The following is a 24,165-nucleotide window of genomic DNA, read 5'->3' as shown; positions in this document are numbered from 1 at the left end:
CTGCGCAGCCGCTGAGGATTGAAGGCCGTAGCTTAATTGCAGGAGTCGTGAGGCAGGTAGTGACCGCGTACTGTACCAGGAGGCCAATTCTTGTTCTGATGAGGGAGAGCCTTTTGATGAAGCTCAGCGGACCTTCGCGCACCTGCACGAAGGCCCACTAAGCGAGTCCAGTTTAGCCCTACTAGCTCTCGGCACTGTTTTTTTTTTTTTTGCTCCGGTGTCGATGTGCGAGAGCGCAGGATTCGGGTACGTCCTAGATTGTAACTGCCGCCATGCGTCATATATCCGGATGTATATCCTACGGACAAATGCAGAACATGTGAATCCAGAGCCACTCTAGAGCATATATTATGGGAATGCCGAGGGCTAAATAGCAATAAAGAAAACGCGGTCTCTAGCAGCAGCCTTCGCACGCGCTGGGAAGCCGCGCTGCTCAGCCCCGCCCTCGAAGATCAATTATGGGCCGTCCAGCGGGCCGAGGATGCCGCCAGGACCCAAGAACTCTTGGCCGTCACCTAGGCGGGCCCTTTGGCCCTCCCCACCAACTCGCAGGGCACACAATAAAGTTCTTTCCTCCTCCTCCTCCGGTGTCGATAACACGATAAAGCACAATAATTAAATGATTGCAGGGTGCGGTGTGAGTGTAGTTCACTCTTTGATATCTGGTTGTTTGTGTTGACGTGTGCTTCTTTCGTACAAGCGCAATTGAAGCAAGGCGATGCTGTGCCACACACGTTTCTTGAATGGCGACACTGAAATATGTGAACGCGAAACACGTTGCTACTTGAAGTTCAACTACGAGACGTTTAATACTTTGTTACACATTTCACTCTTTTTTTTTAGTTAAAGCTGAAGACACTTTGCTTCTGGACCATCGCGATCACTCGACGATGTTTACAGGCTTCCACTTAATCAGCAGTTAGTACTCGCTCGAAGCTCACCAAAGCGTTTCACGAAGGGGGAGGGGGGGGGCGCACGTGAGCGCACGTCTCTTCCTAGTCCGGCCTTGCGCCGGCCGCACCGAACCTTGAAGGTAGTGCAAAGGTTTGGCGAGCCGAGATGGCTGGCCGCCGACCGCACCCTGTCTCCACGAGCGCAGAGTGCTGAAGGCCGCGTAATAAGCGCGTCGAAGGGGAAGTCGGCAGAAGCGTTCGCTCCCTTCAATTTGCACACTCCATCCCACCAGTGTTGCGACATCACGTGTTCTCGGTCATCGAGCGAGATCTGTTGCGTGTTCGCCCAAGCACGCGTGAAACCGTGCTTGCCAATTAGTGGGCGAATGTTTACTGCAAATGTACGAGCGATAAACCTACGAACTTCAATTCGCGCAGTTGTGCAATACTTTGTGCACAACTTCCATTTCTCTCCGAGGGGCGGCACAGTTGGAGTGAAGTTAACGGTGAATACAGTGGCAGCACAGAACATTCATACTGGGAATTTAAAAAAAAATGCTCACAGTACCTTCACCGCCCGATATATATGCCGCTGTAAAGAAAGAAGCTTGCCATACGACTCTTTCCCCATAAAAACCTGGTGACAGGAGGGACCGACTAGTCATGCCACAACTCAGCATTGCCAAGGAGGAGGAGGAGTAGATTTCAATGAAGAGAAAGGAGGAGAGGTCGGCCTGGAGATCGTGTCTTTAGCCTGCTACTTCTCACTGTGGAAAGGGAAGTGGGAATATAGGGAAAGGCAGGTGGCAGGTGATTGTGTTATGGCACAATGAGCCACTATATACACATTGCCCAATACGTGGATGCGTACTGTAGACACAATACACGCAAGAGTAGTCTTGTCCACACAAAACGTTATCGTGCAAAAACATTTCGCACTGTCTGCACGTCTCACATGTTCTAGAGGCGAACGTCTAAACCAGTCTCGCGTAGAAAGTGCTGAAAGAGTGACCTTATAGCACGTTCGGCACAGTCAACTCTTCTCCACGCCCCTAATATCTTTTCTTCTGAAAAGGGGCGTGAGCCAAGAAGTCAACACTAGGCTTAAGTGATCTTCGTTTTGCCGCATATTGAGGGCACGCGCACAGTACGTGAGCTATTGTCTCAGAAGTGAGACAGACGCTACAGTCAGGGTCCCATGCACGTCCCATCTTGTGATGGTATCGGTTAGTGTATGCCACACCCAGCCGTAATAAAGGGATGAGTGTTTCCTGGCCTCTCCGCAACCGAAGTGGATGCCGGAATCGTAAACCAGCGTCGAGTCTATGGAGGCGCTCTTGCTGATTTTCAGGGTTGTTCTATTTTCGTGCCACAGAAGTTGTGATGGAGTTGTGGAGCAAGGCGTTGATGTCATACCAGGAAAAATTATTTTTTCTAATGTTTCCGTCAGTGTGCCCCTTTTTTCCTTCCGCGTCAGTCCGTTCATTTCCAGCTATTCCACAATGGCTAGGAATCCACTGCAGCACGATGGTATGCCCGGATTGAGACACTTCAGCAAGCAAAGACATGATATCATAAACCAGACGACTATATGCGATTCTGTGATTCATATAATTGCTGATGAGTTGCAGTGCTGGCTCTGAGTTACAGAACACTGTCCACTTGTCCAAGTTTTGTTGTACTATGCAGCGAATTGCTTCTCGAACTCCGATCAACTCAGCTGCTGTAGAAGACGCTCTGTGTCCTATCTTGAACCGTTGTGCGATCCCCATTCCAGGTGCAGTGTAAGCCGCCGCGGAAGAGGTCTGTGTCACAGGACTATATGCAAAAACATGTTCGGTATATTCATATATGTAAGGAATGTAGGATAACGCGAAATGCATGAGCCCAGCAACAGGCGTCTTTGACTTCTTCGTTATTCCGGGGATCGAGAGTCTCACCGTTGGCTTTGCCATCGTCCAGAGTGTAATTCCTGGTATGTCGTGCGGTTCGAAATCCGGCGGCAATAAATCTTGCTGCGACACGGCTTCTGAGTAGGCGGCGACAGTCCGTATGCTTGTAATGTTCATCAGTGGATGATTACTGTGTCTAGGCATTAGCCTTAGATGCACTCGTAATTGCTCATGTTGCATATAAACTCGAGCTGGGCCCGCACGCGCCTCTGCAATGGTGCCCCAAGTAGACGCACATCGTGGTAATCCTAGGCAAGTTCTCAGTGCGCGAGCCTGAGCACTTTCAAGTGTGCGTACAGCAGTTGTACCAATCCGAGAAAGTACAGGCGCAATGTAGCGGAGGTAGCCAACAAAAAGTGCCTGGTAGAGCTGCAGAAGAGATGATTTGGATGGCCCCCACGATTATCTGGACATATGCCGAATGATTTGAATAAAGCTGTGCAGCATTTTGTCTTAGTGCAGAAATGTGCTTCCACCAAAATAAGTCACGGTCGATGATGACTACGAGAAATTTGTAGTGGGTTACGGAAGGTATAATCTTCCCATCGATCGTAAGAGGGTAGCAGGCCATTCACCTCCGTGTAAATGCCAAGGCTACACTTTTTATCGATGAGAGCTACAGTCCTCGACTGTTTAGGTATGTCGACGTTATTGACACCGCGCGCTGCAGCTTCGTTCGCACTTGCAAGCGCGTTAAGCTCGTGGTCCATATAAACACGTCATCTGCGTACACAAAGACCGCGACTGTGCCTGCGAGTTCTTTTACGAGTCCAGCGAGATCAACATTAAATAAAGTTGGGCTCAGTACACCTCTTTGATGCACCCCGCGAGAGACGAGGTGCTCCCTTGTTTCACCGTCTAGAGTTGTCATGAATACGGTTTTCTCTTGATACCTGGCTATCCAGTGATGCATACGGCCACCGATGTCATGTTCTTCTAGGGCATTTCAAATTGCATCATGTAGAACATTCTCAAAAGCACGATTGATATCGACAAAGACAGCAGCCGTCCATCGACGGCGACGTTTTTGATGTTCAATAGTTGTTACTGGGTCAATAATGCTGTCGATTCACGACCTACCCTTTCGCAAACCTGTCATCGCGTCTGGATATATATTTCGCTTCTCCAAAGCCAACTCCACGAGCATCACGAGCATGCGTTGCATGGTTTTAGCTATGCAACTGGCAAGCGCCACAGGTCTGCAGGAAAGCATAGCACGCAGTGTCTTCCCTGGTTCCAATAATGACACGATCTTGCTTGTCTTCCAGTGTGCAGGCACAGTTCCGCAGGACCAAGTAAGATTGTATAAAACCAAAAGCTCTTCAGTCGCTCGCGAGCCTAGATGACGCTGGGTAGAATAGGTAATGCCATTACCAGTCCTGTATGCACAAGGCTGGCCATGGCTTTGAACATCATGTTATGCGCCTGACCAGCTTGGATTACTCCTCCAATGTTCTCGTACCTGTGAGCTTTTCCTTGCTCCAAGAGCTCAAACAGCTAGGGTCCCAACGGTTCAAGTATGCCAAAAAAAGCTACCAAGGAGCTACGTACTGATGCTGTATGTTCATGCCACCTCATACAACTTAAAAAAGGATAGGGCCGAAACATGGAGCTGACCTCATGTTCACAGCGCCTTGCAAGTTCTCCAAGTTGTGCGTCCTCATCAGGGTTAAAAAGAAAAGCTAAAAGTTCATACGCGGGAAAGGGCGCTTGAAGCGGTATACCGTCTGCGCAACCATAATTGTGCACCAACTCCGGCTAACGTGCGGTGGAGTGTAGGTCGGTCAAACGGGGCCGATGTCTCAACGATATACGCAGGCACAGACTACTACAGGTTACAGAAAAAAGGTAACCGATTACATTTCCAATCACGCTTTTTTTTTCAAAAATGCAATTGATTGATTACGGCTACCCATTATAGTCCCAAGAAAGTCACTTATGTTATCAGCAAGAGCAAGGACAGGCTGCAGAGAGAAACTTTGGACGCCGATCCAGTTAATAATTAACTCATTGACTCATGCAAGTAAGCGGGTGGGCGAGCGGACAATTACATTTATAAATATCGCACTACACAAGTAGCTAAATGAAAACCTTCAGGAATCACCTTTTCATTGTAATTAGATTTTCCGGGAACTTCACTCGGTTTCCTCTATGTATGTCTGTCCGTGAGTCCTCTGACTTTCCGTGCTCCTTTAGCAGTTCAAAGAAAGGAGGTAGCATACGCGCCAGTTGATGTGTATCGGACCTATGAACAATCGAGGCCTATAATCTAATACAGGAATATTGCGGCAGAGAGACTTACAAAAGCACACCGATCATTATAGTGCTTTAATCGGCCAGAAAAAAGTAAAGGCGGTATCAATTATCAGTACGCTTAAGCGTCAGGCTCCAGTGGGGCATTATAGTCTATCGGCCGGGTGCCGGCGTGGTCTAAAAGGAGCACCGAGACTTCTCTGCCATCGGTGAATCGGCCGCGCAGCTGAACACCGACGCAAAGTCTCCCGCGTACATCAGTGCCTCTTTGAGTTCGCGCAAAGTTTGAGGAGTCGTATCCGACGGGCATCTGAACGAGAAGGCCAAAATGTAGGAAATCTCTCCATGTGACATTTTCAGCCGACTCACAACTAGCCGCGCCTGGTACCAGTCGGGACGAGCGAAGGACTTAAGCGCAGGCGACAAGCCCAGAACGAGGGGCACCGATACGCGCTCGTTCATTCCGTTCTCCTCGGGGTTGAAGCATGACCACAGGCGTTTGATCTCGGCCTCGGTCCTCGGCAACCACAAATGACCGCTGAAAACCACTTCCCAAACAGCTTGTGATACGAACCACCCAAGTGCCGCCATATTAGGTATATCCGACCCCGTCGCCGGGCCTGTGCGAATCATGTCAAGCATAACAGGAGGAATCCAAATGTAGCATGCCTTCGGAAACTTTAGGAATTTAGTGCCCTGCTGGCTGTCTCTTCGGGCGTGGAAGTCGTAGGCGCGACCGTTCAGCAGGTTTTCGGCAAAGACGGAGGTGGGCTTCAGCGCCACGTCGGTGGTTGGGCTCGCTTCCGTGGTGGTGCTCAGGGACACCTTGGCGAAGAAGTCTCCGAGACGGTAATCATCTTCGGCGTCGAAGATACGGCTCGCGCGGTACTCGCGGTACACGGTGTCTCTGACGGCTGCGAATATGTCACCCAGCCAGTCTTCCTTCTCGGGAGTCCTCAAGTATTCGGCCGCGAACATGTCCCACACTTCCCAGACGTCCTGCACGCTGGCCTTGCAGATTTCCCGCATGCGGTCCGGCTGGCCGGCGTATGACTTGTAGAACCCGTACGTCCCACTCGCGACGCTGTGGAAAAGCAGAGTAGGCCGCCTTGTCACCATCGGCTTCGCGATGGTCGCAGTCCGCGTAAGCGTCGTAAACCGCCAACACTCCTGCGACGCCCTTTTTTTCATTTCATTAGGGAACAAGAACAAGACTATGTTAGTTACTGTAGTGGATCCGATTCCGCCGCCGCCGCCGTGAGCCTCTGCACAACTAGCGGACGTTTATGTTCTCAGCGCCGGCCTCCTCGGCGTGGAAGTCACGTACAATAAAGGTTCAGTTTCACCGCCGCTCGGCTGCTCGCCGGTTGCGCTCAAAGTTCATTCTCTTCTCTCTGCGCGCAGGCCGGCGCTGCGAACATAAACATCCGCTCGTTGTGCAGACGCTCACGGCGGCGGCGGTGGAATCGGACCCACTACAGTTACATCCATGCATCTACACGAAAAGATTGAGCACTGAAACCTTCATTACTCCTCATCGCTCTATCTTGACTATGCTATATCGTGTAAGCCACACAGTACTTCGTGTACCTGTATCTAGGCTTTGAAGAAACTTTCCAGTGAGAGCTTAAGCACCTTGACACCATCTTTCAAGCAACAGCTAAAGGCAACGGAGTGTACTAAGCATGACGTGACGTTCGTGACGTTTACGATGGCATTATGTCGAACAGAAAAAGGTTCGTTAGTTCGGATCTGGTTCAACGCACTTTCCGTTCGGGAAACAGGTTCCACGCACTGCGCTTTGCCCTCCGTCCCGCGTGTTACTGGCACAGGCTGGCAAAATAAACAGAACCCTCACACTCGCTAACAAATAGGTTTTTTGCCGCTGAGAGCCGCTCTCAGCGCCGGAATGCCAAACTGACGGCAGACGCCACAACGACAACCGGCAAGTCGACCTCATCTCAGCATGGTCCCGTCTCGCGTGTGGCCAAGGACCGCCAACCTAAATCAACATGGAGGCCCAAACCTCTCCCCAAGTTCCAACCCGACGATTTCGTCATGATCATCAAGCCCCGAGTCGCTATGGCCATCGGGAGTGCCTTCCAATATGGTGAGCTGGGCCTGGCCTTGCGTGCCTACCTCGGACCGCAAATGGCAGCGGAACTCAGCTTTGTCTTCTCCCGCGAGCAAAATCTACTGATTGCGAGCACCAAGAACGCCTACGTGGCGGACCGCCTGCTTGGTGATTTCGTGATCAAAGCGGCTCAGGGAGACGTGCCACTGCGGGGCCATCTCAAGCAAAATGGCGAAGAAATTTGCTGCGGCGTCATCACTGTGGCAAATCAAGAAACAGGGGAAACTCTAAAAGACGGTATTCAGTAGAGGCATGGCACCATCTTAGAAATTCGTAAATTTGTAACCTCTAGTAAGGCTCGCCTGACTTTTGCCGGAAAAGTGAGGCCCCGGACAGTGAACTACAACTCGGAGATTGTCCAAGTGCAGCCCTACCTACGCACTATCCCTGCCTGTGGTGTGTGTGGCACCGTGGGCCATAGAGCAGAATCCTGTCCAAATCCAATGCAAGACAAGTGCGGCCTGTGTGGACTGCAGGCTCCTTTCGTGGAAGGGTTGCGGGCCCCTCATGAGTGCAATCCGAAATGTGCTGTTTGTGGTGGTGGCCATGCCACAAACTCCAGAGACTGTACTGCCAAGTACCGCCTGGACACCAAGATGGCCGCTCAAATGGGCGGAAAACCTGGCGCGACGAGGAAGAAGCCAGGTCAGCAGCATCGCGCCACCGGCGGTGACTCAGCTCCCCGCGGTGACGTCACCAACTCCAAGAAGCAAGCGTCCGCAAGCGGGCGTGACGCGAAGGGCGACCAATCGCCACCACCGCCACCACACGGCGGATCGGGGAAGCAAGCCCACTACCAAGCCGAGACCGGTGCCTGGGCAACTGCAGTCAAAAAGGGAAAACAGGTGAGCGGCTCGGGCAGGGTTGCCTCCTCCTCCCAACCACGTTCTCCTTCCCCTAGCTCGGCGACCGACGCCGAGCTTCACAACTTGGTAGCATCTCTCCGGGTCCAAAACGAGATGCTACTTGCCAAAATTGAAGCCTTAGAAGCTAAAACCGCTGCTCCCCCCCAATCTGCACCCCTAGCAGAAGCCATGGAGAGCGACACGGCGGCGCCGGTGACGTCGGATGCCTTTGTGGCCAATCTTGAAGCCCGTCTTAACACGAAATTCGAGACCCTTATCGGGACGGCAATGGAACGCATCATTGCCAAGGTCATGGAGGCCCTTCCTACCCCCAACATGTCGCGAATCGCCCCCGCACGTCTCGCAGGGCCGGTCCTCTTAAAGATGTATCCGGCCGGCCCTCCAAATCGTCGCGTCGAGCAATTGATCTGGAAGACGATGAGGACAGCTGCCCCCTATCAGGAGCTGAATTTCAGCCCCTGGTTGCTGGCTCCGGGACACCTACCTTCCCTCCTATAACCCCTAAATCCGAACATGGTGGGACAACCTCGGTGTAGGCGTTCCCCTTATCTAAATTGGCATATCATGTCACTGTAACTCAATGGAACTGCCGAGGACTACGGTCTCGTACTAAGCGGGCCAACCTTCGGCTTTTCCTTTCAACTTTTGAGCATATGCCCGCCGTGGTGGCCCTTCAAGAGCCAGGAAGGGGCGCCACCTTAAACTATACGACGTTTCAGCAGGACCCCTCGTCTTGTCTATGCGTTCATAAAAATTATACTGCAAATATGGTCGACTTAGACCTCCACCTTGAGTTTTCCCATGTAATGGTGACTCTCCTCCCCCTCCGCAAACAGGACTCACCATTGCACATTATAAATGTCTGCTGCACACCCAAATTGCCGAATGTATCCTTCTCCGACCTCTTTAGCCGTGCGCTAAGAGTTGCGGGTCGGGACCCCCTCTTGATTGTTGGCGATTTCAACGCCCCCAGTCGAGTCTGGGGGTACCAGCGTGAAGAGAAACGGGGACGCAATTTGGCGGAGCTTGCGTCAACGTTGGGCCTCACTCTTCACACGGACCCCGTCCACCCAACCCATATAGGCAATTCCGTGACACGGGATACATGTCCGGATTTGACCTTTACCCGCAACATTCAGTATGCAGACTGGGTCAACACAGAGGAAACCCTCGGTAGCGACCACTGCATCCTAAACACTACAATTCGGACCAAGCCATTAGCAAAACCCACAACACAGGCCCGACTCCCAGATTGGTCCAAGTTTAGGCAAAATTACAACACAGCGACATCTATACTCGAACAAGGCTACCAGTCATGGTCCCAACAATTGGTTTCTAGCCTTCGCTCCACTGAAACCAAAATTCAGCTTTCCGAGGCGGTATCGGACGTGGATAACCACCTCCTCCACCTCTGGGAAGCGCGGCATTGCCTCGTCCGCCGGTGGCGCCGACAAAAGCATAACCGCAAACTTAAGGCTCGAATTGCCGAGCTCACCCAGCGGGCGGCCGAGTATGCGGCCCAGCTCGCAGACGCCAACTGGGTGGATCGTTGCAACACGGCGGCGCGGCAGATGTCCAGCAGGAATACCTGGCGGCTTTTCCGCGCCCTTATCGACCCAACGCAGACACGCACAGAAACTCATAAACATCCACAACGTGTCATACACAGTTTTCACGGCAACACAACTCAGCTAGCGCACAAGTTACGGGACCAATACTTGTGCACTACCCAAGACCCCTGCAGATCGGCGTACTCTTATGCAGGTTCGGAGAACGCTGAGCTGGATCAGCCGTTCCAGCTCCACGATTTGCGGGCAGCCCTGGCGAAAATGAAACGTGGCACAGCCCCGGGTCGGGACAAAATTACAGTCAAATTACTCGCTAACTTACCCGACGCGGCCTACCAGTCCTTATTGGATTACATCAATTCAATCTGGCTCGGGGACGCGCCACTCCCCAACGATTGGAAAACCGCTCTGGTCACTTTCATTCCCTAACCTGGCAAGGCCATCAACACGGACAACCTTCGCCCCATCTCTCTCACCTCGTGTGTGGGCAAACTAATGGAGACGATGGTGCGTGATAGGTTGTCCGAGTTCATGGAAAATCAACACATCTTCGCAGACACCATCTTTGGATTTCGCCCGCACAGGATGTTCTGCTACAACTCAATCGGGACATCCTTGACCCGGTCGAATGCCCCCACAATGATAAAGTCGTACTGGCCTTAGACTTGAAGGGGGCCTTCGACAACGTTACTCACGAGGTAATACTCACCCATCTTTCACAAACCGGCTGCGGACGCAACGCGTTCAGATACATTCGGCAATTTTTGACAGATAGTGACTCCTACATTAAAATCCAGGACACTCAACACGGTCCCTTCCGACTTGGAACCAGAGGAACACCACAGGGTGCAGTGCTGTCTCCTCTCCTATTCAATCTGGCTATGATGCACCTGCCGGGCCAATTGGGTGCTGTCGCTGGTGTGCAGCATGCGCTGTATGCCGACGACATCACCCTGTGGGCCACGCAGGGCTCACTCGGAGACATTGAGGCCAACCTGCAACAAGCGGTGACCATAGTGGGCCGTTATGCTCGCCACTGTGGCCTGCAATGCTGCCCTCAAAAGTCTGAATTTGTACACATACGCCCCTCACCAAAGTGTACAGCCAAAATTGAGCTCTTTCTGGAGACCGGACCAATTCCTGAACACACAGAAGTCCGGGTACTGGGGCTTTTCATTGATCAACATAGACGGTCGAACACTACCCTGGCCCAGCTCCGTAAGGTGGGGGACCAGGTGGGCCGCATGGTCCGCCGGGTTTCCAACAAACGCGGGGGGTTGCGGTGCAAAGACGCCTTGCGGCTGGCGCATGCATTCGTGACCAGTCAATTCTTATATTCGACTCCTTACCTCCACCTTCGGAAACAAGACGAGGATGCACTCGAAGTCATCCTCCGCAAAATTAATTAGAGAGCCCTCGATCTCCCCGTGAACACCTCCAACCAGCGACTCCTGGGTTTAGGCATGGTGAACACGTTCCGGGAGCTCCGAGAGGCTCACTTAACTAACCAATACACACGCCTCTCTAAAACACTGTCGGGTCGCTGCCTCCTTGCCCGACTACACATCCAACACACCACCCTTATGGAAGAGCGAGTACGACTCCCTTTCGAGTGGAGATGCGCCCTCCACGTACACCCTCTTCCTAACAACGTGACAATGGCCGGCGCCTGGCGCGGGCGGAAGCCCTGGGCCGCCATTATGAGTCGAAACCCGGCACTTATTACGTGGACGCCTCCGGCCCCCACCATGGGGGATGGTACACGGCCGCAGTCGTCCACCAGTCCAAAACAGTTAACGGGCTTACATTTCGCGCCCGCGACATAACTCATGCGGAGGAGGTCGCCATTTCACTGGCTGCTACCCACTCTGATTCCAAAACAATTATCTCCGACTCGCGAGGGGCCTGTCGGAACGTCGAGCAAGGCTGGGCTCCATACTTAGCCTACCGACTACTTCAAAGTTGCACCTACACCGGGGACCCCGCTCACCGGAACATAGTATGGGCTCCTGCTCATATGGGTCTCGAGGGTAATGAGGCAGCCGATGCCGCCGCCCGCGCGCTCTCTCTCCGGGCTTCCTTTCTCGACCCCCTAGATCAGGATCTTGAATTCAATCCCGCGTATTCTTTTAAAGACATTGTCCTGCATTATCAATCTGGCCATAACCTTTACCCTCGCCCGAGTAAAGGTCTATCTAAGACGGAGGAGCGGCTTCTACTCCGTCTCTATACGAACAATCTGCAGTGCCCGGCAGCACTCAAACATTTTGATCGTTCTTTCACGGGCAGTTGTCCGCACTGTGCGTCTTCGGACATCTACCACATGGTGTGGGCCTGCCCATCTAACCCAGCTATTCCTCTCACCCCAACCCCACTCGGGAGGACTGGGAGGCGACCCTCCTCGGCTGCTATGACCTGCAGGCCCAAAGGGCCTTGGTCGAGCGCGCCCGGGCAGCGGCCGACGCCACTGGGGTCCCGTACCAGGGATTCCAGCCAGTATTTTAGGGGCCGGGCCCTTAAGGACTGGCCCATGTGCGTGCCTCCGCGTGCTTCTCGTCTGAGAGCAATAAAAGTTTTTCACCACCACCTCACACTCGACGGCTGTTTGACCTCGATCTGATAAGCTTGCAACGCCCCGCGGAGAATCCACGGATGTGAATTAGTCCAGTTGAAACGGACACTAAAGAATAGTAGTTTCATTACAATACAGAATAAGAGAGCTATAAATTCTTGATGTTATTCTTCCCACGCATTGTCCTAACCATGCGTTCAACAACTTTTACTAAACTTGGAAAACCAATCAACGCAACGCTGCTGAGGTGTCACCGTGATGTCGTCAGTCACGTGGTTGGTACGATGGCACAGCGGTTTTCTTTTCTTTGCTTCGTAGATTACGCGATGTTTCAAGGAGGTTTAATAAGCTTCTCAAGACTTTTTGTATCGAGCAATAACTCGCACACACTCAGAAATTAAGAGAGCACAGGGCAGCCAATCACAGCGAACATCGTTTCTTGTGCGGGAAAATGGGTTATCCGCGCCAAAATTGGAGCTGCACCCAAATAGAAGGCAACAAGTTCGTAGGAAGAATCAACACTTGAAGTGACCACACAGTCGCCAGAGCTGCAGAGGCGGCTCAGGTTGTAGCCAACGTTCGAAGAGGAGGACTTTGGGCATCACACGGTTCCCTTTGTGGTTAGGCCGACTCTAAGACGAGGCCTACTTGGCTCGGACTCGGCACCCCATACGCTGCACTCTGTGGGCATACTCTGAGTGTTCACGTTAAACACAAAAAAGTCTCGATTCCGAAAAAGCGATCTGGCATACAGACCCACACAAATGTGCGCGTGTGTGCGCGTGTGCGCGTGCGTGTGCGCGTGCGTATGCGCGTGCGTCCTGTTTACACAATATTTAATGTTTGATTAAGATGAGACAAAGCACGCACTAGAGTATTGGGGAAAGGATTAAACTCTCAACTGTGGCTATTCTATTGACGATGTTTTCGTAGACTCAACGGTATGCGTTATTTCTTTACTCCTGCCAGAAGGATGGCACAAATAGGTCTGCAATAGCAGTGTATGATTAACGGAAATTCTAGATTACATATTAATACCTCCTTTTTTCTCGTGGAATAGAGGAATTCGAGTTTATTATTCATTGCCTTTCAAGTGAATCAGTGAGCGACATTGTGGACGGCATGAAAAGCGTGCGCTTGTACGTCCTCACCTAAGCTTCAACACAAAGGGTCTAATATGCCCCTGACGCTGGCATAATAGGCGCACACATATAGTTAGAAATACTAAATCCAACAATAAGCAGCGCGTATGACACGAAACCTGCTGGCAAACACACCGTTTGCGCAAGGCTTGATGCATGCAGCGAAACCGGCTGTACTCATCATGAAAGGCGTTCTTGACCGAGGTACCAAAGCACAGAGGATACAACTAATGCTAAAAACATCATAAACCAGGCCTACGGTTTAGAAGTTAGTGGTGCCCTGGCGAAATGTCTCTGCTGTTCTAGGGAAGTGTCGAGAACTCCACTACTGAACGGTTTTAGGTCGCACGCTCTGCGGTGCACAGACAAGTCACAGGAAGCAGCCTTTGCTGCGTGTGTAACGCTATTACGTGTCGATATGGATGAAGTCTGCCTCCCACTCGTGGTTGAACGCTGGACAGAGATACAGAGCTGGGGTAAACAATACGCAAAAGGGAAAGAAACATACTGAATGCCGCGGCGACACGTAAAAGAGAGGGGAATTCTTTACGTATACGTTTAAAATTTCAACAATCAGATCGCGAAATTGAAACAACAGTGCGACACATTTCAAACTGCGGGGATTTCAGTTACAGGTCGCGAATAATTTCCCCTCGGGCAAGTAGCCATTAGTCGGTCGATGGACGCGGGTCCGGGAAGCTCTTCGACGAGCTCGACATGCTGTAGCGCTTGAGCTGCGAGATGGCGTCGAACAACGCGTCGTGCACTCGGGCGTCTTTGGTCTCAGGCAGCTGCTCGACCAGCAGCAAGGGCACGATGGCCAGCGACAGGCCGAGCACCTTCGGCACCGCCGGGTCCTGGCTCTCGAAGAGGCTGACCAGCGCAACGCCGCCCAGAACGCCCGACGAGCAGACGGTGGCGAAGCCCGCGGCGCGATCGGCCGTCGCGTACAGCTCGAGGCAGTAGACGCAGGCGACAGCGAGGTTGACGAACGCGGAGGCCAACACCAGCTCGCCGACGACGACGAGGACGTACGAGTCGCGGCTCGTGAGGACCAGCTCGACGAGGGCTAGTAGCGCGATGGCGGCGCAGCTCAGCGGGAGACCCAGCGTCAGCGCCCTCTTGCGCTCGCAGCGTCGCAGAAATCGAGCCGCCAGCAGGACGCTGACGGCGCGCGGGATCACCAGGACCGCCGCCCACCAGGAGGACGGAGCTGGCGAGGACAGATCCCGTTCCGGTTCGCCGCATTGCGACGTCTCGTTCATGATGACGATCTGGCTTAAGAAGAGCACCGACAGCGACGCGGTCCTCGCCACAAATCCGGGAAGGACGATCGGGCTTGCAGCGCTGCCAGATTGCAGAGACGCCTCCGTGGTGCGACGTCCTTCGGCCGTCGCGGCGGCCTTGGCATCACGCAGCCGCCGTAAAGCGCCACGGTCCAGTTCGACGTCGGAGCGACGCCCTCCTCCATGAGGGGACGTGGCGTATTGCCTGTCGTTGAAGTCGGTGACGCCGCCGGTGACGAGCAGCCACCGCGAGGACTCGTGGACGGCCTGGAAGCTGGTCAGTAGCAGGGAGACCGGCACGAGGAAGGCGAACGCCAGCGTTTGCCGGTCGAACACATGCTCGGCGGCGCTGAGAAGGCAAGGAGCCCAGCCGCAGATAATACTCACCGCCATCGCCCCGCAGAGGTAGTCAGTCCTGCGTTACACCGCGGCAGCTTTATCGAGTTCTTCACTCGTTCGAGTGTAGACGTGAGGCCACATCGATAGGCGTTTTCGCTGCTTGTCGCGACATGCTCGAGCCATTAAGTGTCGAAACGGCAGCGCGACTTCTGGCAGGAGCGAATCAAGCGTAGCTTGAAGAGGAGCTCTCTTCTCAACAGACAACTGTTCAAGTGGGCTCAACATCGTTCCAGAAGAGCTATTTGTACAGGTCTGGGAGGGGGGTCATGGAGAGGTAAAGTGCTAATTCTAGAAGGCGGGGGGGGAGGCTAAAGCCATCCCTCGCCAATTGGATCGGTCTGGGACTCTTAGTGGACTGGGGCTTGAAGGTTGCGCTTTTACATAATCATCATCAACATCAGCAGGCTTTCTATGTCCACCGCGGGATGTAGGGTACTCCCAGCAATCTCCAATTACCGCTATCTTGCGCTAGCTAATTCTAAGTTATACCTGCAGATTTCCACTTTTCATCACATCAACTAATTCATGGGCGCCCTCGACTGCGCTTACCTTCCCTTAGCACGCCCTTCTATAACTCTAATAGACAACCGGCAGACCGTCCTCCCTATTAAGTGACCTACCCACCTCCATTTTCTTTTTCTTTTATTGTCAACTGAAATATCAGGTATACTCATCTGCTCTCTAATCTTCACCACTTTCGGTATCGCCTCTGTCATGTGGTGACGTCACGACACGGAGAACGCTCAAGCGAGACATTGCGAGATTCTGACACGAGCTCCGGCTCGCTCGGCCGCCTGATATGTTCCTGCATCGGCCTCATAACAAGCAGCAGCGTGGGTGTTCACCAAGTGAGCCTGGGCGAGTTTGAAGAATCGCAATGTCCTGCTCTCATGTGACCACGTACTCCCTCCTGACGTCACAACGCGGAAACGTCCTGGAAAATCAAACCGAGAATAGCTGTAGAAAAAGTATTATAATTACATTAGTCAGAGCGCTATATGGGATTTCCCAGTATTTTTTCTATGGTTCACATGCCAAGAACATTCATATTAAGAAAAAAAAGAATGTGTAGTTAGAAATATCGTGTAAGTGTACACCTCTCAAAAGCATGTTCAAGTGTGTACGACTCACCAACAGCATTACGCAGGCTTCCATGTATGCCCATCCTAAGATACGATGCCACAAAGCAAAAGTACCACTTGGAAACAGTCAGCAGGAACACTGCCATCATGTGATACGCGCTTTGTTCACAGCACTACGCTCCCACGTCGCGAACATGCCTCCTAGTTCGACGAAGGATATGCTGGAAGCGGTGCTGGCCCTTGAGTCAGTAATCTACTTCCACATACCCTCAGTAGCATAATGGCAATTTCTCGCCCACTTGGTCCATTCGGTCATCCAAAAATGCCCTTAATAATGCAATGGAACTGCGCCGGTATTCTACAGCGTCTTTCTCAACGCAGCCTTTTCCTTCGAGACATACCTATACCAATTCTAGCCCTTTCGGAGGCCGTTCTCTCAAATGGAAGGAAGATCCCAGGGTACATCAGACATGCAAATCCGAGTATACCGTCATTTGCAAATGGAACTGCGGTGATATAAATAAGGCGAGAAATACCTCAGGTCACCTTACCAGTGCCAGACCTTTGTTCTACCTTCTTGGAAGTCGCCGCTGTGCAAGTGTGCCTAGGAAAACTAAAACTCAGTGTGGTGTCGGCGTATATAAGTCCGCGCAGGAAGGTCTCCATGGAGGCGTTTATAAAGGACCTTTGCATTCGTTGCCCCTCACCTAGAATAATCTGTGGCGCCTTTAACGCACATCATTCGCTTTTGGGGAGATAAGACTGCAGATTCCCGAAGCAAGGAACTTGTCGCAGCCGCGTATGCTGCTGACTTATGTATCGAGAACGATGGCAAACCGACTTTCTTCAGACTACCAAATTCATGGAGAGCCATAGACCTCGTGATCCATTCTACAGACCTTGTCGTATCATCAACAACGGCCCCAGACAGGATGGGCAGTGACCACTTTCCGATCTTCACCAACATCACCGGATTTCACACTGCTGGGCGACAATTCTGTGCTGTGACACGCTGGGACTCATACAGAGAAGCGTTGGATGACTCCCCTGGTGAGCTGTTCGCAGATGTGCTGTGGAGCAAAAGAGTGGCTACCTCAATGTTGAAACTGCCAGATCATTTCCCTACTCCTGATTTGAAACTAAACAACCTCTGCGCAGCGCGTAGGAGAGCGGAGCGAAAACTAATGAGAAAAACGGGAGATCCATCTGCGAAAACTGAATACAACAGGATAAACGCTGTCATCCGTCGTCACACAAAAAGGTTAAGACGTATTAGATGGGCTGCTTTCTGTGAGAGTTTGTCGGCGTTTACTCCCATGACAAGGATATGGGGAGTAATGAAGAGCCTATCCGGAAAGATTCGCCTACACAGGCCATTCGAAGCACTTGCTTTGAAGCAAGGAAAAGATTTCCAAACCTTTGCTGAAGATTTTGCAGACGTATACACATCTGGCAGATCAGCACGAGTATCGAACCCTCTGTTGTCTGAAGCACTTCATACCATGGATACGCCGTTCACCTTTCGTGAGTTGGATTTGGCGCTTAGCAAATTAAGAAGACGCTGTGCTGTGGGTTCCGATTTGATCAGCAATCAGATGCTGACAAATCTGCCATGCGAATGAAAACGAGCCCTTCTGGACATATTTAATCACGTCTGGAGCACAGGAGAGATCCCAGAAGCGTGGAAGACAGCATGGGTGGTGCCAGTGCTCAAGTCCGAAAAGGATCCTGCAAACATCACCTCATATCGGCCAGCATCGCTAACATCATGCGCATCAAAGTTGACGGAAAGACTAATATGTACGAGGTTAACAAAGTACCTCGTAAGGAAATAGACTGCCATCATGTATGACCGGATTTCGTCCACGGTTGAGTGCCCAGGACAGTGTCTTCGATATACTAAGCCATATCGAGCACCATCGCGTAGACGACCTTTCCACACTCGCCATCTTTATGGACGTTGCCAAGGCATACGACTGTGTGCTTCATACAGGCATGATCAACGGACTCCGAGCCATGGGCGTCTCGGGAAATGCTCTTCGATTCGTTAATGAATTTCTCAGTGATCGATGTGTCCAAGTTAAGCTCGGAAGTATCATGAGTGACAAGCGACGAATTTCCCCTCGGCGTCCCACAAGGAAGTGTCCAATCTCACTTGCTTTTTAACGTTGTCATGGCCAGCCTTCCAGATGCCCTGAAAGTAGGTCGGACGGCAGTTCAAATGTCCATCGACGCAGATGACATCTCCATTTGGATCTCGGGGTACCGACACAAACGTTTGGCCCGGATAGCCCAGGCCGCAATCTCCACTATAGATCGCCACTTATCGACGCTTGGCCTATCTTTATCAGCGGAAAACCCTGCCTTCATGCTTTTCCCGGGAGTGAGACGCAAGTCAACACGTCTGACGCTGAATATCAGAGGGCATTCAATTCTTCGTGCAACTCATGTTCAATTCCTGGGCGTCACCATCGACAACAAGCTACTATGGCGTGGTGCGGTCGAAAGTGTTGTGGCTGCACCAGTGCAAAGAGTCAACGCCCTTCATCGATCTGCTCCGTCCGCTCTTACCGGCAGCGGAAACTCCGGCCACACCGAGTGAGATGACTTGAGTACGTCTCACGGAGCCGTTTCTAACGTAGAAGACGCCACGTTGTATCATGCAGACCACGCGAGTCCGAAAACAGCCACCGCGTCGAGTGCCGCCGAGAGTATAACATGGGATGCAACATAAATCACTCTCCCATCGCGGCTAAAACAGGCAGACGCCGATTAATAAAGGGAGCTTTACGCAATTAGACGGCGCTACAGCGCCCATCAAAAAAGAAGGCCTATAGATAAGTGGTGTTAACATTGCAACCCACTGGGAGGCCATCGTGCTTTCGCTGTACTGCCGGCAGTCACAGAAGGGACCGCTGACGTCATGGCCGCCACGTTTGGAACATCGTGACTATTCGTCATGAAAAAAAAATTTGATATCACCGACCTGCTGGCCTCGTAGGTGACCTCGAACAGAAGAACGATGGAAACGAGCGAGAAGCCATTCAGCGAGCCCGCCACCACCATGCGCAGCAGGACGAGCTGCAGGAACGAGTCCGCGCGCACGGTCAACGCCGCGGCGGCCACCGCGAGCACGGCGCAGCGCGAGCAGGACCGGCCTGCGACCAGTTCTGTCCGCCATCTTGCCGACGAAGGGCGCGCATACGACGCCCCCGAGGTAGGTGTAGAGGCGCGCCGCGGGCACCAGCCACGCGTTGGAGCACACAAGGTCCCACTCGTTCAGGGCCGTGAGAGTGTCCGGAGGCAGGTCGTAGTCCCAGTCCCTGCACGGGAGCTCGCCCCGAGGCAGGGCGACGACCCCGGGCCACAACGCCGAGGAGGACGCGGAGCCCGATGTGGCCGCTGCTGCTGCGTCGTCCAGAGAGAGAGCGAATTTGCGTTAAGTTATATCGCAGTATCGGCCAACGGGCGAAGCAACAGAGCGTTTTAGTTTAGGGCACGCAAGCGGCATGCGTACACAAGAACTAGGGCCGACGGTACCCCGCATGCGCAGACCCTACGTTTGCGTCTGCGCATGTGCAGAACCATCGCCCCTGGTTCTTGCGTACGCAAGCCGCTTGGGTACCCTAAACTAAAGCTATCTAACCACTGCGATTGGGATGCGGGACTTTATGCGATCAACCTCACCTCCGCACCCGCCCGACGTCGCAATCGCGCACCGCGCGAACCATCCGTAAGAAGCGCGAGCAACCGAAATTTGGATAGATCGCTCGCCCATGTAGTACACACGTTTCGTTTCAGGGGTCCCTGATCGCTGCATACCTGATCGGTCACCCAATGCTGTCAACGCAGTACTAAAAAAAAAGACAGAACGTGTGTACTTTCCCGACCTTGCGAATTTCCAGGAAAGTAAACTGTCACCCATTTTCTGATAACGAACTGTCAGCAAACTCGTCAACCCTAAACACGCCTGTGTGCTTACTACGCACCCGTGCCGTGCGAGTAGGGAAACCTGTAGACGGTGCATCTGCTGTAGTGGCCGTCGGGACCAACGGGAATGGCGGCGTGCTTCCACGCCTGCGCGCTCTGGTTGGCGAACTCGGGCGGCTGCCTGCACCAGTGGTCCACCGCGTCGACGGGCGCCAGCAGCCGCATCGACTGGTAGTGGAAGGCGAGCGCCCCGAGCGACAGCTGGGCGCAGGCCAAGATGCGCAGCTGGTGCGATCCCTGGCCCAGAATCTCGCTCGTCGACGGCTCGGCCGACGTGAGGCGGTACGACTGCGCGTCGCCGAACGTGACCGTACTCAGTCCGCGCGTTTTGCGCTTGGGCGACGGCGACAGCGTGGGCTCCTGGCCATCGTAAGAGAGCTGCGCATGCACATGCCAGTTCAGAAAAGAAAATCAAAGGGACCTCAGGAGGCGCGGGTTGAAATTGCGCCACTTCCATGCTTGTCGCGATATCTAGAGAAATTGCGGACCACGTGGTGTAATAGAGTGATCAAATGGTTGCGGCATCGGCCAATCGTTCCACGAACACACGCGCTCGTCCCTATGCGCTCAGTTTCTACAACCCCGTGCGGTGCCGCGAAGGCAAGGGCTCGTTATCAGCCGTTCAGTAAACGAGCCTATTGTGCGCGTTCGGAGAAGGGAAGAGGGCTCTCCCACTTCGCGCTGTTAATACTTCCGACAAGCTTCCTTTAAATCGTCATCGCGCTGAGAGAGGTTACAGGCTGACAATGAATGAGCCTTTCTCCGGATTGTCTATCCTGGTTTCCTGTCGCAACCCGTAATTGTTGCTTCAGTGCCCGGAGTCGGCAAGGCAGAGTACGGCTACCCAGTTGATGATAGTGACCGAGGGTAGTACGCGATGAGTATGCACGAACGACCGGAAGGGCCCAGGGTCTACTTCTAGATCTGCTCAGAGGCCAAGCGAGGGCCTCCTTGACGGTAGCCAAGCCCCCTTGTCGAAAACCTCCGCTTCATGCTCAAGCTTCCCTTTTCGGCCAAGTGTTGACTGACTGTAGTCCTATGCGTTGTGAGCAAGTCGTGCAGGCGACCTATATTTACGTCGATGTCCTGTCCCGAGCTGAGCCGGTGTTGTGGACGCCAGGATATCAACGAAAAAGCATTTCATGGGGCGTTCTATTTGTGGTCACCCTAGAGCCAGTCTTCATCAGTGTGAAATGACAGCGCTGCTAAATATACACTATATAACCATATAACATGTTTGCCGTGACACAAATTTATTATCGAACTATACAGCAATCTTTTCGTGGCTTACCGCCGGTGACGGCAGCTCCAAAGACGGAGGCATCACCAGCCTGTCATCCTTCTCGATCGGGGCGTAGCCGGACACTGGTCGGCTTTGGGCCAATACATTCTCGGACTCGTCCACATCTCGCATACCAATGGCCTGTGTACGTGCACAAAAAGTAGAAAAGAAGAACTGGATGTAGTATCCAAGCATAGCCAGACACATCTTCGGATGGCAACCGAAGCTTTAATATTCCTAACGAGCAAGCCGCCCCCGCTTCTAAGTCATCAAGCATCATGTCGCCCTTACATTGGTGTCAGTAGTGTTAAATTAAAACAACAGGAAAATTGACAACAATATATCGACATCATAGATGACAATGCCAGCAGGAAATTTCAACAGGCAGGCTAGCACAACATGGCGCAATACAACCGCCAATCCCTAGTTTCGAGCCCCGAGCAACCGACGCCACGAACATCGATCAGGAATAGGCAAAACGGGTAGAACGGCTCCAAAACTTCCTCGTCGCGTCCGACATTAGCGCGGACACTCGCAGAAAGTTAATTAGGTCGGGGAAGAAGTGCTCGACATCGTGCACTCTCTTCCAGTTAGTACGTTAAAAAACAACATCAGAGTACGACGCGGCCGAAACAAAGCTCGACGCCCACTTCCGACAGCTAGAGCCAACACCACTTTCTCTATTATTTTCTACAAGCAAGAAAAAAAATCACCGCCCAAGCACCCCGTACAAATGTTTAACCAGCGAAGCTGAAAGGTGCAGCCCCGGTGTTTTTCACTGGGTTAATTCTGAATGTTCATTCTATGACGGCTTGGTAGTGGTGCTCAAAATGTGTGCTCAAAATACTGAGGAAACTTTGCGCTAAGGAAACGCGTCAGTACCGCCTCAAGTGTCAGTGTTAGTTCGTGTTTATTTGCGTGCACAATTTGCTTGTGTTTAATGGTTTATTCAGTCAACCTTTTGCGCTCTCTCGGTTCAACTTTTTCCTTGTAATGTAGTGCCCGACTTCAGCCACATAGGATTCAGGTGGCACACAAGGTTGGCACACAACACAACAGCTTCCTAACCAGTGAGTCTTTTCCGCGTCTGAATCTATTGCAATCTAAGTCATCAAGTATCATGCCAACGTTACTTAGGATAGATATGTTGTTTCAGTGACTTATCGATATATATGACACAGGTCATCAGTGGCCTTGCGTACTTTAAGTTGAACAGGGCAGAGTCGATTAATCGATCGCCTTGACAGACTTCCGCCAAACAGAAGCCCGTGTGCCTAATTACTACACGACTGCGTAGACTTTGATTGATTGATTGATCGACTGATTGATTGATCGACTGATCGATGGATCGATCGATGGATCGATCGATCGATCGATCGATTGATTGATTGATTGATTGATTGATTGATTGATTGATTGATTGATTGATTGATTGATTGATTGATTGATTGATTGATTGATTGATTGATTGATTGATTGATCCGACCGACTGCTACACTGGCCCCGTGTCCTTAAACTGGGCCACGACGACACGTCCAAACATCGAGAAAACGTGCTCACTGCCGCCATGTCCGGATCCGTGGCAGCCTGCGTGATGCCGGTGCTCTCCGAGGCCTCGACAGCCTGCGCGATGGACCCGAGTTTCTCGTCCCTAATGACGCTGCTGCTTTTTCCGCACGGCCCGGCCGCACCGCGGGTTGTGGTCGTCGTGGCGTTCTCGGGAACCACCTCGGGCACCGGCGTCGAAGTGGCGCTGCGGGTGGCGGCCAGGTCGGCTCCCGGGTCGATCGAGATGGTCGTCGACGACACGGCCGCCTTAAGGGGCGTGGATGCGTTGGATGGCAAGAGCATGCTCGCCTCGGAGACACGCGACGGTGTCAGTGTAGGCGTCTCACCGGCATGCCTCTTTTTCGATTTTCTGCAACAGGGCGATCGGACGACGGCGTATCAGCACGTGTACTCCCCTGAGCAAAAGTTTACGAACGGGGTATCTCGCTCTAAAGCCGATTTTCATTAGCGCATTTTAGTGTTGCTTGAATTCGGGGATCGCAGTCGAAATTTGGCGTTCAGATCTTTCCAGAAAAGCCCGCCAATTTCATCTTGTGGACCTGAATTACGAATTGATTCAGTTTCTCGATAAGCCTGTAGTATGCGACTCAAGAGAGAAGTGGCACACTGGGAATGACCCTTCCCCCGGAAATGTTTGTGTTTGTATGTGGCGTGTCCGTTCTTTCCTTTTTCCCCTCATCCTCCCCATTTGAGAGCAAAACCCTCTCCCCCAAAACAATTTCTGGCTACGTTTGTGCTCACGAATGCACGACTTGGCACGCCGCGTGGCAAACGTTAGGCTGCGGCCATAAAGTTTTCTGCAACAATTATCATGAGAGAACTCTGACATAGCGATTGTTTAACTACAACGACAATACTGGGCATAATCTAATGCTCGTGTTTGTGTGAGTTGCATGTTCTTGTGACGTTTCTAATCCCGCTTTAACTTTCCTAAGTTCCAAGAAATCATATTTCGCTATACCCGCAGGGAACACTTTTCTACGTACATGCATAATCTATGTGAATTCTTCCGTATATGGCGACATTTCTTTTCTTTTTCGCTATAACAAAGATTGCAAAGCCGTTTAAAGCCAGAAGAACGAAGCCTACGCAAATCGTGTTACTGCCCATCATTCCCATGCTGACTGAACCACCATACTTACTGGTGATTCAGTCAGCCCGGGAACATGTCGCCGTA

The 24,165-nt window shown here is 52.3% G+C and overlaps 2 protein-coding genes across 2 annotated transcripts in view; both read right to left on the bottom strand.

Moving 5' to 3' along the window:
• LOC139061021 (uncharacterized) overlaps positions 1-24,165 on the bottom strand; it is a 230,374-nt gene that overhangs the window by 139,334 nt on the left and 66,875 nt on the right. The window lies entirely within an intron of this gene.
• Positions 13,114-23,270, bottom strand: LOC139061413 (uncharacterized). Its single transcript, XM_070541408.1, has 5 exons — positions 22,980-23,270; positions 21,429-21,560; positions 20,130-20,515; positions 19,134-19,421; positions 13,114-15,081 (listed from the first exon to the last, which is right to left on the bottom strand). Exons 1-5 carry the CDS (start codon positions 23,268-23,270, stop codon positions 14,049-14,051), a joined length of 2,130 nt encoding a protein of 709 aa, XP_070397509.1. The 3' UTR covers positions 13,114-14,048.

This window comes from Dermacentor albipictus, chromosome 6, assembly GCF_038994185.2.
Source record: "Dermacentor albipictus isolate Rhodes 1998 colony chromosome 6, USDA_Dalb.pri_finalv2, whole genome shotgun sequence".
In the NCBI taxonomy this organism is placed as follows: domain Eukaryota; kingdom Metazoa; phylum Arthropoda; class Arachnida; order Ixodida; family Ixodidae; genus Dermacentor; species Dermacentor albipictus.
The sequence above is the reverse complement of the archived record's forward strand: the minus strand, read 5'-3'. Positions and strand labels throughout refer to the sequence as shown.

Excerpts from the sequence above, each read along its gene's own strand:
- LOC139061413 (XM_070541408.1), bottom strand. The coding sequence starts at position 23,270 with ATGCTCTTGCCATCCAACGCATCCACGCCCCTTAAGGCGGCCGTGTCG. Across the intron at positions 20,516-21,428 it reads TGGAGCTGCCGTCACCGGCG|CTCTCTTACGATGGCCAGGA; the intron begins GTAAGCCACGAA and ends GTGCATGCGCAG. Across the intron at positions 15,082-19,133 it reads GTCACCTACGAGGCCAGCAG|GACTGACTACCTCTGCGGGG; the intron begins GTCGGTGATATC and ends GGTGTAACGCAG.